The sequence below is a fragment of the Xiphophorus maculatus genome, chromosome 17 (assembly GCF_002775205.1).
Source record: "Xiphophorus maculatus strain JP 163 A chromosome 17, X_maculatus-5.0-male, whole genome shotgun sequence".
Taxonomy (NCBI): domain Eukaryota; kingdom Metazoa; phylum Chordata; class Actinopteri; order Cyprinodontiformes; family Poeciliidae; genus Xiphophorus; species Xiphophorus maculatus.
In genome coordinates this window covers 9,434,987-9,452,921 of record NC_036459.1, presented here as the reverse complement: position 1 = coordinate 9,452,921, position 17,935 = coordinate 9,434,987, and the positions used below count along the sequence as shown (strand labels likewise).

The 17,935-nt window shown below is 37.6% G+C and overlaps 1 protein-coding gene across 2 annotated transcripts in view; it reads right to left on the bottom strand.

Annotated features, from left to right (window-relative positions):
• LOC102235035 (ankyrin repeat and BTB/POZ domain-containing protein BTBD11-A) overlaps positions 1-17,935 on the bottom strand; it is a 180,110-nt gene that overhangs the window by 48,051 nt on the left and 114,124 nt on the right. For both annotated transcript variants that reach the window (XM_023350132.1, XM_023350133.1), the window contains exon 2: positions 783-932. In XM_023350132.1, coding sequence (XP_023205900.1) covers positions 783-932 — 150 coding nt within the window. The remainder of the gene's footprint in view (positions 1-782; positions 933-17,935) is intronic.

Sequence of the window (17,935 nt, the reverse complement as noted above, 5' to 3'; positions counted from 1 at the left end):
TCACTGTGCTTTCTAAAACTTTTCTCTTCACTCTTGGAGCAGAAAAGTACCGTTGCCTGGCAACCTCTCAGCCAATAGAATGAAAGTGTTACAGTGGGTGCGTTTGTTAAAATGATCAGTTTCTCTGATTTTACTCTTTCTAGGTATATGTTTGAGTAAAATGAACATTATTCTTTTATGCTAACATGTCTCTGTAGCCAAAGCAAAAATGTCATTTATTGGCAGAAAATGAGAAATAGTCAAAATAATGAAAACGATGCAGAGCTTTCAGACCTCAAATACTGCAAAGAAAACGTGTTCATATTTATTTAGAAACAATAATGCTAATGTTTTAACTCAGAAAGAGTTCAGAAATCAATATTAGCTGAAAAAAACAGGAGATTTTCAATGCCGTTTAATGCAATAGGCTCTTAATTTTTTTCCAGAGCTGCATTTATTTATTGTACAGTTTTGGCTTTCCTCTGTGGGTTTTGTTCTTTCAGCAAATGGCTTCTCAATTAATCAATTAACTGGATTAATCCAATCAATCACTCCAACTCCGTAACTGAAGATAACTGTAAGTACCTAAATAAGTGTTTGTTAGGTCGCATAGTGAGGAAAGTTTGAGCGGGTTAAGATGGGAGGCATTCATTTTATAATAATTAATACTATGCTTGACTCCCCCATGAGAGTTTCCATTTGATTCTCCAAGCTGACACGGCTCTGACTGCTGTCTGCTGACTCATTCCTCTAAAAAAACAAAACTTGTTAATGCTGGGTAAGAAGAAGGACGCTCCACTCACTCAGCTCCGCGATGCTGCCCACTCGGGTTGCCAGCAGCGACTGTTCGAGTGTGCGCAGCTCGGCCTGGGAGTATCCGTGACCCTCGCCGCCTCTCCCTGAGCGCTGTTGGTCTCGGTGCAGGTTCAAACTTTCTGGCAGACTCAGCACACCTGGAAGAAACACAGAGACAGACGTCACGGCTCAACAAGCAGCTGAACTCGTATTTGAGGAGGAAATTTAGTTAAACTAACTTTATCTCCCCTCCCCCTCACGTATCACGAAACACCAGGGGGATGGAAGCTGCAGAGGAGACGCAGAAATGCAAATCAGCACTTTTAGCTAAATGTAGAAAAACAGAGCTGGGAGTTCGGAGATCCACATTTATTTTCTTCTCCAGCTGCAGCTTGGGGTAAACATTTATCTTCATGATTAAACGTAAAGCGTAGGGTTAAAAGCATAGAGTGTTTGCCTTCATCGTTGTCTATTTTTAAATTCATCACCTGAAGTCTAATTAAGTTCTGTTATTTCTATGAATTCAAATTGTGACCTTGGTGGGAGCTGTTTCTCGCTTTATATAACTACTTATGATCTCAGGTGTATTGTTTTTTTTGGGTTTTTTTCATCTTTGTTGCAGCAGATTATGTTTGCGGACAAGAATGAATCCATTTAGGAGGCCATTGTTGCAGCCAGGCATTGTTAAGCTGCAGAATGGCTTGTCACAGATTGGATATTGAGTTTTTTTCTCCTGCAGAAGAATGGAAAGCAACACCACACTGAGGGCTAATCCTAATGACCCAGCGCAGCAGGATAAGCCGTTTCTCAACAAACAGTAATTAAAACATGAGGGAACTTAGTCTATTTGTCCATATTTGATGCCAGCATTGAAGAGAAAAGGCCCGTGCAGTTGGACAGAAGGCAACAAGCCAGAGCTTTTCTTGAATTTAGCCTCAAATTCCTCCCACAGCGTTCTCTTCCCACAGTGTCCAGCCCGGGAATTCCAGTATTCCCCAATCAGAGTCCCACTCCCTTCTTCCCACAGCCTTTTTGGGTAGGTTTACTTAATTTAGAGCTTCCAATAATTCCTTTAGCAGCTTTTTTCCATTGCTACTTGACCGCTAAGCACGAGGCGCAACACAAATGATATCTGGGAGTGCCTGAACATAAATTCCTTGGGAAAAATATGTGAAAAGTTTCCAAAGATGGGAAGTATTTCAACAAAACAGAGGTAGATTTTAACCATGTGCACATTTTGATGCGATTAATGACGAAGCTGAAGTTGGTTTCCGATTGCAGCTTCCGATTCGAGAAATGGATGAAGGTGATGCCACCTAATTTTTTACTACCTTCGTCATCTTTAATCTGCTCTAGTTAAAAACTACAATATGTAGACTCTTCAAACCTGGACTGGATCATTCTGCACAGATACCAGAACATTTAAAACAAAGTTTGTGAATCGTGAAACATTCATCTGACTTGTGAAACTTCAATAAAGGTTGATTTCACCACTTTTTACACATATGGATCACACTAGAATTGCTCTAATTCCTAAACCACAACACTTACACTTTTCAAACCTGGACTGGATTATTCTCAACTAATACCAGAATATTTAAAACCAAATGTGGGATTTGTACAAACTTTATCTGATTAATGAAACTTCAATAAAGGGTGATTTCAGCTCTCTTTTTCCATCTGGACCACAAGAGGATTGAACTCCTCCTCTTCTGAAATTTCCATGATTTTTGCCGTTATATGCAGCTTTAGCTTTTTGTTTTCTCTCATAAAACATGCAGAAGATAGTGGAAAATGAGGTGAAACTCCCCTTTATTGAAGTTTCACAATAGAATAGAAGTACTTTATTCATCCCAGCAGGGAAATTACTTACAAGTCAGAGTTTGTCACAAAATCTTTATCTTGTCGCAAAATAAAGGTTTCATAAATCCCACACTTGGTTTTAAATATTCTGCTATTGGAGCGGAATGATCTACTTCATGTTTACAGAGTCTAGATGTTGTAGGTTTTTACTAGGGTAGATAAAAGATACTTAAGGTAGTGAGAAATTTAGTGCAATCGCCCTTTAGCCTTTTTTCAAATCGAAAGCTGCAATCAGAAACCAACTTCAGCTTCGTAATTCAAAGGTAGATGTAGCAATGTAATCAATTATTTCCTCTCTGGTAATATGATCAGCTGTTAATAAATTAGAAAACAGACATTTACAAAAACTGTAAAACACCATATGACATTAAATTAAATTATACTTTATTAATCCCCAGACGTAAATAAAATGTTGCTGCAACTCATATACAATTTTCTTCCAAGAGTTTCTGTAAATGCTGATGCCTCCTGTAGCAGTCTGTATTACATTTGTTATAAATAAGACTCTGACTGAAGACACACATTTGTTGTAATTAAATGATACAGATTGTAAATATTGCTGGTTTTAGGTGAGTTACTCAGATTTTTTTGAATGTTTTTGTGTTTCCAGATAGTATTAAATTAAATGATTGGCCTTAAACTCTTAAAGCAAAGAATTTATTGAAGAAACTGAAAATTTAAGTGTATAAAAAGAAAACAAACATTTCCCTCAGAAGACTAGACATCTACAGATGTTTTTATGTGGTTGCTTGTTCTGATTTAACCAAGAAATATTTGTTAAAAATCACAATACTCACAACTTTTTAACCATATTTGGTTAAAAAGCTGGATTTGAAACCACAGTGCTAAGGTTATACGACCAGCAGCTCATTTAGACGTCAATTGTTCTTGTCATATCCATGTTTAAATGGAGGATATCAACTCGAAGTCTGCAGTGAAGCTAAAGAACGCAGCATATTGAGTTGGTCTTGCAGCAGTTTGTTCAGAACCGTAAATATCATGAGAAAGCAACTGAAGGTTCTGACAGAAAACTTCAAAACGCCTCAAGGCAACCAGGAAATTCATTGAGAGTTTAGCTTTATCTCCTTTCCCACAGCAAGGTTGAGAAATCTCCTGAATTTCTCTGGGAATCCAAAATTAGATTTTGAACTTTGAAATACGTTTCTGTGTTTTCTGAAATCACAGCCAGCTATCGTTACTGCCGTCCAGATTTAATCTACTTATACCTCTTTTTGTTCTCCTACTTCAAAAAGCTATGCTTTTAAAGAACCCACAGGGTGCAACAGAGTTATTTGCTGAATTATTCATCCTGTCAGATCAAGACGTATAAACAAGTCCGCAGCCATCTCTTTTCCCACCTCCCACTCCCTCTACATGTTATCTCTCACCAACATTTGGCTTCTCCGGATACAAAAAAAATGAGGAATATTTGATCCTGGGTGATGTTTGTGTAATAAACATCAGAGGTGAGAAAAAAACGCCAGTCTGGCTTCATGAAGAGGAAAAACTGATGCGCATGACAGATAAGAAAACGATATATATTTTTAAATGTTTGACCTCTAGGGCAACAAGAAGAGTATGGGGGAAGTTGTCTCCCATAATTCGAGAGCAAACATTTTTAGTCTGAAAGCAGGATTTCATGTTTTTCTTCCCAAAACTTGTACTCAAAACTTCTGCTCTCTCAAATCTTTCTCCTAACGCTCAAAACTCGTCTCTGCTCGAATCAAATCTCTGTTTGCACTTGGAACACAAAAGTACCGTTGCCTGGCAACCTCTCAGCCAATAGAATGAAAGTGTTCTAGTGGGTGTGTTTGTTTCCGGTGAGCCTGTGTGGCTAATGTCGATTGTAGCAACCTGCGCCATCCACTGGACGTAGGGAGAAACAGCGGCCTCAGCTATGTGTTAAAAGCAGAGTGAATATTTGAAAGAGAGGAGAAGTTTTGAGAAATAACTTTACAAGTTTGGAGAAGAAAGACATGAAGTCCTGCTTTCAAACTGAAAATGTGTTGCTCTCGAATTATGGCGTTAGAATAAAAGAGCTCAGCAAAATGTTGAGAAATGGGTTAATTCTAACTAAATAGGTAAGATTCGTTGTTCTTTCTTATTTTGGGAGCATGTCAGCCGCTGTCCAGTTGATACTAATAGAGACTGGGTCATTGGGACAAGACCACTACAGAGCTCCACGAGGCGTAAAGGAATCCCTGTAGTGATTTCAACAGGACCACTGCCGCTCATGCAAGTCATCATAAATAATGCAGAGGATATCGAGCTCTGCAAGGATACACACCACGACTGTATGAGAACAAGAAACACAGGAGTATTATTTCAAGTAAAATAAAGATTAAGAGCTGCTAAAACAGATGTCATGTTTTTGCCAAGTTAATGAACCAATCTTTTTGCCAGATTTTTTTAAAGCATTGGTGCGTAGTTATGTGAAGAACGAGTCTCTTCACACATTTTCTCTGAGATGAAGTTATACATTTAAGCAACACCAGAGCACTGATGGCCTGGTCACAATTAAAATTGCATGGATGGAAACCAGAAATATAAATGACCCAACTTAACCCTTTTTTGAACCAGGCTGTCCATATTTTGCCATAGATTTCCAAATTCTATATATTTCTCTTTATTTTCCACATTAAAGCAGTATGTTTGCAAAAAGTGGAATTAAAGAGGACTTGCACTTTCCTTCTGCCACCCCACCAATCAGAATGTAGAAAACTAAATTAGATTCAGAAAGCCTGGCATCAAAAAGTGGGACAAAACATAGTCTGAACCGCCATCTTGGTAGGCAAACACAGGGCAAAGCATGGATGAACCATGACTTTGAGACCAACAAAAAGAAAGTACCAATGTGCAAGAGACAGATTTGTCAATAAAATCACTGCTGTTGGGATCTAAACACATATGAAACACAGAATCTGCTTGTTTATCATAGCAACTGTTATGACAGTTAGTTACAGAAACCTACCAAGATGGCCGTCAGTTACAAAGTTCCCAGAACGGTGGCGTCACATGACAACTATATACAAGATGTTGTCAAGCTAGCTTGATTGCACCTAGCCTGTTAGCAAAAATTAGCACTGCAAGCTGTCAAAGCTGTAGAGGTCATTATTGTTTTAAATAATTTTGACCTCCAAGGTCAAAATCAGTAATTTAATTGAAACTGTTGGCAAGAGCTAATTTTATTAATTAATATATAAAGTAAAAAGTATATTTTGGACAGTCCAACATTAGCTATTGGGAGAATGACTTAGGATAGATGCTAGCAACTAATCTATTAGCACAAACTTGCTAACAGGCAAGTTAGCAAACAGACACAAACTGTTTGCTAACAAGTTTGTGCTAACAAACTTGTTTGTAAGCAAACTTGCTAACAACTTTCAAGTTTCCTAGCTAACAGGCTAGTTAGTCTAACTGCTAACTAGCCTGTTAAGTTTCAACTAGCAATACCTCTGTAATTTCAATATATCTCAATATATTTTGAGATATATTGGAAATATATCTCACAATATTTTTAGATATTTCTGTTAGATTATACCAGAAGGTAGCTCAGTTTCCCATGGCTCCAACTGAATTGATTTTAATATAAATTGTATCCAAAATTATGTTGTAATTTTCCAAAATAAGAAATAATTTCAAAATCTTGTTTGAAACAATTTTCTTTGAGGAATTTTCTGAGGAACAGAAGATTAAAAAATCCCCCAAAAACCTTGTTTTCTGAGACCTGTTACACATAACTACAAATGAAGAATGTCATGCTTTTATTTTCTAAGAATGCCTACCTTTTTATAACACAATACAATGGCAAAAAAAAAATCACATTTTTAAAAGTAGTACTCTGAAGGTTTTGAGAATATTTCACACAACACAATCGTGTGTGAGACGTTTGGCTGAATGGGAAAAATGACAGCCTCTATTAGGCTGGTTGAAATCTCCTTTTCTGAGTCCACAGGAGATCACTTTGAAGACTAGCAGGCACCGGGTGGCTTAGGAAAAACAGCTTACCGTTTTCACAGGTGACGGTACAATGCGGTTTGAGCAGAGCTCAGAGGGAAACACAGCTGGTTTAATGGCACACCTTGACATTTTGAATTGGAAACATACATATCTCTCCAACACCAAACATTTGCTCATGGCATCGAGGGCAAAAACACTTTTATATATATTTTTCTTAGATTTTGTTCACTGAGCCAGAGACAATGCATCATGGCTTCCCCATGTCTGCTGACTTATCAAGATAAGCAACATTGGCATTTTTCTAATGAAAATCAATCTACCTACCTACCTACCTACCTACCTAACTAATTAATCAGAAACAGGCATACCTACTAGACGGAAACAAACGCACCCAGTTCAACGCTTTCATTTTATTGGCTGAGAGGTTGCCAAGTGACGGTACTTCTATGTTCCAAGTGCGAGCAGAAAATGATTCACAAGCAAGGAACATATTTTCAGTCAGTCCAAGATTTCACGATTGTTTTTGTGATATTTTTTGCAATTAAAGAAGTGTTTTTGGTAGTAAGTTATATATACTGGCACGTATGTATGATAGTAAATGCAACTTTTTATTACTTGCCGTATCACTCGACATAAAGTAAGGCTGAGGCAGCTGTTCAGTAGAAATATAGTAGTAGTAAGAAATATTTAGAGCTGACATTTTTCATCCATCCATCCATCCATCCATCTTCTTCCGCTTATCCGAGGTCGGGTCGCGGGGGTAGCAGCTTCAGAAGGGAGGCCCAGACTTCCCTCTCCCCGGCCACTTCTTCTAGCTCTTCCGGGGGAATCCCGAGGCGTTCCCAGGCCAGCAGAGAGACATAGTCTCTCCAGCGTGTCCTGGGTCTTCCCCGGGGCCTCCTCCCGGTGGGACGTGCCCGGAACACCTCACCAGGGAGGCGTCCAGGAGGCATCCTGACCAGATGCCCAAGCCACCTCAACTGGCTCCTCTCGATGTGAAGGAGCAGCGGCTCTACTCTGAGTCCCTCCCGGATGACTGAGCTTCTCACCCTATCTCTAAGGGAGAGCCCAGCCACCCTACGGAGAAAACCCATTTCGGCCGCTTGTATCCGCGATCTCGTTCTTTCGGTCATGACCCAAAGCTCATGACCATAGATGAGGGTGGGAACGTAGATCGACCGGTAAATCGAGAGCTTCGCTTTTTGGCTCAGCTCTCTCTTCACCACGACGGACCGGTACAGCGCCCGCTTGACAGCAGACGCTGCGCCAATCCGCCTGTCGATCTCCCGCTCCCTTCTTCCCCCATTCGTGAACAAGATCCCGAGATACTTAAACTCCTCCACTTGGGGCAGGACACCCCCCCTGACCCGGAGAAGGCACTCTACCCTTTTCCGGCTCAAGACCATGGCCTCGGATTTGGAGGCACTGATCCCCATCCCGGCCGCTTCACACTCGGCTGCGAACCGCTCCAGCGAGAGCTGCAGATCACGATCTGATGAAGCCAAAAGGACCACATCGTCTGCGAAAAGCAGAGATGAGATCCTAAGGCCACCAAATCGGATCCCCTCAACATCTTGGCTGCGCCTAGAAATTCTGTCCATAAAAGTGATGAACAGAATCGGTGACAAAGGGCAGCCCTGGCGGAGTCCAACTCTCACCGGAAACGAGCCCGACTTACTGCCGGCAATGCGGACCAGACTCTGGCACCGGTCATACAGGGACCTGACAGCCCGTATCAAAGGGCCCGGTACCCCATACTCCCGGAGAACCCCCCACAGAGCTCCCCGAGGGACACGGTCGAACGCCTTCTCCAAGTCCACAAAACACATGTAGACTGGTTGGGCGAACTCCCATGCACCCTCCAGGACCCTGTCGAGGGTGTAGAGCTGGTCCAGTGTTCCACGACCAGGACGAAAACCACACTGCTCTTCCTGAATCCGAGGTTCGACTATCCGACGGACCCTCCTCTCCAGTACCCCGGAATAGACCTTGCCAGGGAGGCTTAAGAGTGTGACCCCTCTATAATTGGAGCACACCCTCCGGTCCCCCTTTTTGAACAGGGGGACCACCACCCCAGTCTGCCAATCCAGGGGAACTGCCCCCGATGTCCATGCGATATTGCAGAGTCGCGTCAACCAACACAACCCTACAACATCCAGAGCCTTAAGGAACTCCGGGCGGATCTCATCCACCCCCGGGGCCTTGCCACCGAGGAGCTTTTTAACCACCTCGGCGACCTCGCCCCCATTTTTCATCACTTTTGTGAAAAATGTGCAATAAATTCAAAATTATGCAAAAAGTGGAGGGATTTGGAGGGACTGATTGATACAATTTGGCAGTAAATAAATAAAACCTGCTGTGAATTGATTGATAAAATAATATTTAAACTCACTGTTATCTTGATGGTTCTATTTTTGTGTCTTTTTAGAGTCTAAAGGGCATGAAACGCTGTGGTGGGGGGCGTGCTGTGGTGGCGCAGGGGGTTAGCACGCCCCACGTTTGGAGGCCTTAGTCCTCAACGCGGACGTCGCGGGTTCGACTCCCGGTCCCGACGACCTTTGCCGCATGTCTTCCCCCCTCTCCTCACCCTCCTTCCTGTCTGCCTACTGTCGAAAAAATACGAGCCACTGGCGCCGCAAAAACTCTTCGGAGAAAAAAACAAAACAAAACAAAAACGCTGTGGCGGGCCAGATTTGGCCTGTGAGCCTTGAGTTTGACCCATAAGAGTGGATTTAAACGTAGTATCTTGTAGTTTCTCTGAAAGCTCATTTTCTGCTAATGCCAAGAAATCAGAGCATTTTCATTTTATTTTAGAAAATTTAAGACAAAAAACTGTTAGTTTATTGCCTTGAGTTTGACACGTGATTTATTTTCCTTGCTCCTTTTTCTTCTTATTTCAAGACAAATTAATATTAAAAAAAGGTCTTTTCAAACAGAGAAAAGACAAAAGGTCTGCCTGCTCTGTTTGAGATCAAGCTGGCAGCATAATGAGATCCGTGATCAATTCCTCTTTGTGACAAGCTGACAATCCCGCCTGGATGGTTTTATCGCCAGGAAGCTCAAGCCGTTAAAGTCCAACCTTTGAGCAAACTTCTCAGGAGAAATCCCTGGAAGATAAAAATATCTTAACTAAACTGATTTCCCATTAAAAGCTGCAGTTTGTGTAACAATGATGTCATCCTGAATGGAAAGTGAAGGTCAGTAGGATCAGTCTGCTCCATTTGGATCCTTTTTTTCTGCAGGAATGTCCAATTGACTTCTTTTTTTTTTCTGTTGTGAAGGAACTGCACACCCTCCCTTGTCAGAGAGAAAACTCTGCAGGAATATTAACAGGTAGTTGCCATGGCACTAGGCGCCTGCTGCCTCACGCTGCAGCGATTGGCTGAGCTGGAAAAGCTTTTCTGTAGGAATGCCGTTTAGAAAAAAAGCAGAGTGATTTTTAAACCCAGCAGACAACAAAAGCAACACAAAGCATTTTATCAAAAGGGGATGAATTAGTGTGATAGCTGCTACACCAGAGAGACATTTATTCCCTCATCAATAATGAATGAATGTACTGGGGACCGAAATGGTCAAAATGATTAAATGGTTGACCCAACTGATGGACTGAGAATTGATCCATAACGCAGCTGTTGGTAAAAACCCACAGGAGAAAAGCAACGAGAAATCCACAACCGTTTCGCCAACTTTCTGACTATTATGGGCTTAAATCTAAAAATAAATATCACATCACGACGCATCACTTATATTCTAATCAGAGGAAAATGTGATTATATCTGGAAGAGTTTTATTTGGTGGTATTTCCCAAGCAAACAGAGATTGGTAAGGTAGTTTTTGTAAGGACTTTTTGGATTTTTGGGGGGATAAACTAGATAATCTGAGACGGATGATTTGGTTTTATAAGTGTGATACGATGTATCGCACAATAAATTAAAACTATCTCTGAATTCTACTTTCTCTCTACCAAAAACTGGATGACAAAAGTCTTCAGTCTCGTGTTTTGGTCTCAACCAATTTTTTTCTTTTTTTGAATGATAATTTTGTTTACAGAAACTTCATCATTCATTTTGTTTCTGTTGTTTTGTTTATTTATTTTGGATATTTAAAATGTCTTCCAGTTCCAGTGTTAATAGTTCATTAATAATTGAGGTTTGTTAATTATTATTCCATTACTAATATATCACTTGAAAATGGTCTCCGAACGACAATATTATTATTTATCGCAATAATTTCTGGGACTATTTATCGTCCAGCAAAATTTGTTATTGTGACAAATTGTCACAATTTGTGACATTGGCCTAACATGGTCGTCAACACTGAACTTCGTGTTTTACTCGTCTCTCTGCTCCACTTCACCTGATTTAAATTATTACATTACCTCCTCAGGATGCAAGCAGGTGATGCACAAACCTCGTAATTACTAATAAATTTCAATGCGGCAGAAACGAAGCAGAACCCGGGTTCAGATTTATGTCTCTACAACATCTAAAACATTTAACGGGGCGGCATTACGTGTTTTCCAGGCACAAAGTGCCATTTTATAGCACAGTCAAGTAGCTATGTTAACTTCAATTGTTATAAAAATGCTATATGTACCAACTATGACTTAAAATAAATTTTACTTTGTAATTTAATGTCTTGAAGTTGTGTCTCTGTCTCTTTAAAAACTCCAGCTCATTCTGAAACTCCGCCTTCAGGAAGTCATCACAACATGGCTCCTCTATTAACCCTTTAACAGCGGTTTTACCAGCGTTTAACTGAGAAGTAGCTTTTATAACGAGCTCAGCCGATGCGCAGTTCCACCAGGTGTTTGCTAATTGCTACTGGCTAGTCTGAAGGAGCTGAGCGAGGGAGTCACAAGCTTGGAAACTGCAGCTCTGAGGAGGAGACGCACCTCGAAGGCGGGGCTAAGTCCACCTAGGCGTTTTGCCCAGCTGAGTGGTTGCCATGGAAATGAAAGGATTTCTCAAACGTGCATGAAAGAATACATTTTTGATGAGGGAATAACATGACATGATATAAACCTCAAGCTCAATTTTAGGAAACACTGCCTCTTTAAAATGAACATCTCAGTTAATTAAAACATGTTTTAATTGCTTTCTATGTAAATCATATCTGCCCCATATGCCTTTTTATTGCACTGACTCTATGCATTTTGACATTCTACCCTGAAATTGGGAAATAACTGGGATTTTTCTTGCTGATGTGAGACTCTCTGAACTATATAACTTTGAATAAAACCAGAAAACATGAAATCCAATCATCGCTTTTAGTTGCCTGTTTGCTTATGTATGGTAAATGGTTTCCACCATGCTAGGGAAAAAAACCCTTCACTCCCAGTAAAATGACTCCTAACCAATTGGTCCCTCACGTTCTCATGAATAAATCAAAACAAACAAGCGTATCTGGCATGAGAAGTCATCCACATGACTTCTCTCTCAATAATTTGCAGAGCATGCTCTGAACCTCTTGGCATGTTTGCACACATTCCCTCCCCAAAGATTTTACATTTTCGGAAATGCGTAGCTAAAACGTTCAACTAAATTTGCATTTTTTTGTTAATCTTGCTATTTTGTTATCTGCGTCTCATATTTGGCTGCATAATAAAGTAGTTTGTGTTCACATTAAGGCAGTAAAATCTGGTTGCAAACAAAATAGGTCACATTTTTTTGCAATTATGTTTCAGTTTTTTGAAATTGGATTTGATTAACCTAATTTTTTTGATAAATAATAAATCTTAGAATAAAACAAATAGCTATAAAACTGCTACATGTTACTAGTTATTAATGATAGAGCTCTAGTTACATTTATGTCAGGATATTATATTTTCTTTTGATGAAATTGTTCTTTAATTGCAACATTATTGTGTTTTTATGTGTTCTTTTGCTCTAAACAAGAATTAATTTATGTTCAAAATATTGTAGCATTCAGAACTTTGTATAAAAGTTAATAAAATTACATTTTAAAAGGTAAAAGCTAAATTAAAAATCCCAGATGAAGTTAGAGGAAGAAAAAAAAGGTATTTTTTTATCTCAAATGAGGCAAAGTAAGAATATAATTTAGCCTCTAATATAAATGCTATCAAGCATTTCAAAAGGCTTTTATGAGTCCTTGTGACATTCAGTGACAATCAGATGCAATAATGATGGAAAAAAGGGGAAAAGGTTAAATCTGAATTTATTTATTTGTGAACCAGAGGTAAATATATCTTGAATATATGAATACTTTCAAATGAAACATATAAAATTTATTCTATTCTGCTTCAAAAACCAAAAAAAAGTCTTAAAATGTTTACATCAATTGGCTGACTAGCTGTAAATTAAAATAAAAACTCAAAAATATTGATTTAATTTCTATTTTTGATCTGAACTCGGCAGATGACGCCAAAACAACTACAACTAGAAGTCAGAAACTTACATAAAATATTCAATTACAGTCAACATTGAAGCTACAAGTAAGAAAATTAGCTTTATTTTCCTCACCTCTGAGTTTATTTTCATTTTAAGGGAAACTAGATCGTCAATAACAGCTCTAATTGGTCTGACCTTGAGGAGACTCGAGCCTCGTTCCTGCGCGTAGATCCATATGTTCTAGATCGTAAATCACAAATCTGAAAACTCTAGAGCAACGTGTGGGACTCTGCAGGTTGTTTTCGCTGCTTCGTCACCAAGAGCTTCATCCCTCATCATCTGGGCGTCTTTATCACGCCAAACCAGATGGACCGCAATGTCTGCACCAGATGCCCGACTATATTTACAACCACGTTGCAGCGTCATTGTACTAATTAGATGAGCCACACATTTACCGAGTTGTTTATGTGACAGAATACATAATATGTTGGAGTATCTTTAGTTTATACTCCATGTCAGTCACAAGAGGGGAAGAGAAGAAGAATCATAATGCAATCAGCTGAAGATGTGATTATTATGTTACTCTTATATAAAGAGAGTAAATGTAATAAAGAAGCTATTTTAATTTGAATATACAGTTAAAGCAAATAAAAAGTTTTTTAAAAATACTGGAAAGCATAAAAAAGTCAGAATATCAGTTAATAAATCTCAATACAGTCATAGTTTGAAGGTCAGGAATAATCTAAACATTTCAAATCACAAGAACTGATTCCTTCCACGTTAAAATGTCCTGGATATTATTTAAATTGTTTTTAAATAATATGTTGTAATTAATGCAAAGGTTATGCAAAATGAAAACTTTCTTCTTCTTACAACAGAATCATTAGGAAGCAGCATCAATCCTTAATGCAGTTTTATTTACAAGTTTGCTTTCATTATTTTCTCTTCCAAGACTAAGGAATGTCGTACAAAGAGAGACTGACAAACCTTTATTTACGTTTTTTTCCCCCCAATTTGCAAAGTGCAATTCTTTCTGAACTCTGCGTTTGATTGGTTAGTCAGCACCTTGTGGCGACTCCTAACCCGGAAGTAAAATAGTTTTTACACTAAGGATACTATGCTTTTTCCCATATTTCTATGTATTTATTGTTATGTGCTTACAAGCTTTTTCAAGTAACCATGAAAGAAGAAAAACTATTTCATCTTTAGACGTCGGCCCACACACCAACCTCATTTCGAGTGGATAAAAATAAGAGAATATGATGTGAATGAGGGAAGCATTTTGGTGACTCAGATGAACTTTAACGTCTTTAAGGTTCAGGCAGGAAAATTCCTGAGCAACCGATGAACATTGAGTAAAAATATTGCTTTGGAACAAAAAGGTTTTCCTTAGTTTGCCATTAACTAGTTACAAATTCCAATGGACATGATCCAATTTGAAATGTTTTCTAGATTATTTTGCAGTCATACACTGCAAAAACACAAAATCTTACTAAGTAATTTTGGTCTAGTTTCTAGTGCAAGACAAACTAACTTAAAAGTAACTTTTTAGCAAGTTATAGAGGCTTGTTTCAAGTAAATGATTCCTTATTATTGATGGAAAATTTCTAGTTCCTTTGGCAGATAAATTAACTTATAACATGGGAAATAAGTGAAATAATCTGCCAATAAAACAAATACAATTTGATCAATAATAAGAAATTATTTACTTAAACCAAGCCTCTATATATTACTGTAAAGCTACTTTTAAAATAGCTTTGTTGTATTTCAAGTGTACTAAGATATTTGCTCTAGAAACTAGATCAAAATTACTTGGTAAGGTTTTATGTTTTTGCAGTGTACTGATCTAGACGACGCATCATCACTCCATATATGGGCATGAAGATTTTATATAAAAACAACGTCACTTTTTTGCTTTGAAGAACTGTAAAAAAATTCAAACTTTGAAGTATTTATGCAAGGACTGTTGAGATTTAATGCAAATATTATGGCATTTCCCCTTTTAGGTGGAGAAATTTGAAGCTTTCCTTACTAACAATGTTTGGTTTGTTTGTTTCTATGCACTGTAATCACTAACTTAATGAACACTGCTGTTCCCAAAAGCAGCACGGCTATATATAGCACCAAAACTAATTCATTGGTTCGCTCAGAGGTACCAAGCAATCACACGTTTACACCTTTTCTAATAGAGAGCTGCTGGACACTCTTTCTCGTTCTCTTTGCTTTTTCTTCTGCAGAAATCTGCCACTGGCAATTTTTCTCACAGTATTTCCCAGCCCAGCATGTGTAAAGAGACGGACGGCCGCGCTCATCCCCTCAGCTCCTCCCCGCCAACGTAAATAGAACACGTGTAATTTGGCAAGGGCGATGTTGACATTTGGATCTGATGCCCCGGTGGGAAGGGTAAAACGGCGGCGAATTAGGATGCCGCTGCCGCACAACACCTGATCTGTTCCTCTGTATTCAGCAGAAGGTTCTCGACGCTGCATCAGCGAGAGCAAGCCAAACAAAATCCCCTCATATCTGAGGATTATTAGTCACATCGTTCTACTAAGAAGGCGTTCGGGTCTGAATGGAAACAAGAGCCAGCAGACGCTTTAGAGTTGAATTCCTGCTTTCATTAAAATGGCTAATTTTGCTCTTTTTTGGAAAAAATAAATGGGTGTTTGAATTAACTAAAAAACTGAGGTTCAGTGATTCTTTGGCAGAATAGATCTGAAGGCAAACAACAAATAATCGTGTACTTTGGGAACGATGTTCCTCTTCCTCCCACCTCTTACAAAATCGCTGGCTGACATTAAGACTTGCAAATCAGATAACTCATTAGTTAGTCGTCTTCCTCTGACCGTTTCTCCATGGAAAGATGTCCTTCATGAAAAGCTTGGTCATTCTCATGTTAGATCAGGGCAGATTTGACACAATTAGTCATTACTTGTTTGTCAAAATCAGTTTAAGAAGTTTAATAACAAAAGCAGATTCCAATGATGTGCAAACATTCTGAGATATCTGTAGATTTGAAAATTTCACTCTTTCTTTGGACATATTTTCAACAAATATGTTTTATTTTTGGCTGTGATCAGCTGTCTTTAAAATTAAAACTTCAACAGAACCTGTCTGACAACATGAAGTAGGTTAACTGACATCAAGACGCATCAAGAGCCCGACCAAAATCAAAGATAAAACAGCAGCATGTAAAAACACTACCACTGTCATAACAATATAAGACACATAATGTGAACAAAATCAAGCTCCTCTGCCTATAAACCGAATGTTATCTGCACAAATTCACAGCCAGAAACAACCAATCAGAGACAGGAGGAGGGTCTTAATGCTGCCAATCACCCTTGTTTTCACCATAACATAGCCGCCACGGTAAAAACCCAATAAAACGAAACGTCTATAATTTACAGTAAACTACCGGCAGCTGTGGTTGCCAGAATTTCACCGTTTAACAGCAAAATTCTATACAAATACGATAAAATATGGTACAATTCTGTGTAAACACAATCATATTTGGTATAAATTTGGTAAAATATGGTGCAATTCTGCATGAATTCAGTAAAATAAGGTAAAATTCTGTATAAATGCAATAAAATATGCATTTCATGCATATAAATGCATAATTCTTACATTTTACCGCGTTCTGTATAAACACGATAAAATTCTGGATAAATATGGTAAAATAAGATAAAATTCTGTATAAATATGGTAAAATATGATAAAATTCTGTATAAATATGATAAAAAATGGTAAATGTCTCTATAAATATGGTAAAATATGATAACATTATGTATAAATATGGTAAAATATGATAATATTCTGTATAAATATGGTAAAATATGGTATATTTCTCTATAAATATGGTAAAATATAATAAAATTCTGTATAAATATGGCAACATATGATAACATTATGTGTAAATATGGTAAAATATGATAATATTCTGTATAAATATGGTAAAATATGGTATATTTCTCTATAAATATGGTAAAATATAATAAAATTCTGTATAAATATGGCAACATATGATAACATTATGTGTAAATATGGTAAAATATGATAAAATTCTGTATAAATATGGCAAAATATGATAACATTATGTATAAATTTGGTAAACTATGATAGAATTCTGTATAAATATGGTAAAATATAATAAAATTCTGTATAAATATGGCAACATATGATAACATTATGTGTAAATATGGTAAAATATGATAAAATTCTGTATAAATATGGCAAAATATGATAACATTATGTATAAATTTGGTAAACTATGATAGAATTCTGTATAAATTTGGCACAATATTATAACATTCTGTATAAATATGGTAAAATTTAATCAAATTCTGTGTAAATATGGTAAAATATGGTAAATTTCTCTATAAATATGGTAAATATATCTATAAATATGGTAAAATATGGTAAGTTTATCTATAAATATGTTAAAATATGGTAAATGTATCTATAAATATGGTAAATATATCTATAAATATGGTAAAATATGGTAAATATATCTATAAATATGTTAAAATATGGTAAATATATCTATAAATATGGTAAAATATGGTAAATATATCTATAAATATGGTAAAATATGGTAAATTTCTCAATAAATATGGTAAAATGCGGTACATTTCTGGCAGCCACATCTGCCAGTAACTTACTGTAAATTATAGATCTTTTTCTTTTAAAGTGCATGAATGCTAAGGCTAGTTAGCACAGCAGATAAACACTTTATCATATCATATCAAACTGTAATGTCATGATGACAGTATTTAAAAACATTTCTTATAAAAGTTATAATTTACATGCTTAATGCTGGTATAAAGCTTAACTTTCCTTTTCCTGTTCAATTGATAACTCAGATGCAAGTCAAAACCAAACAAAAAATAAAACAATCATGCAGATCAACACTGGCAGCTCTATATTTGGAGGCAATATAACCGGGCCGCTGATGTTAAGGCCGGCGACATGGCTGATGTGACCGC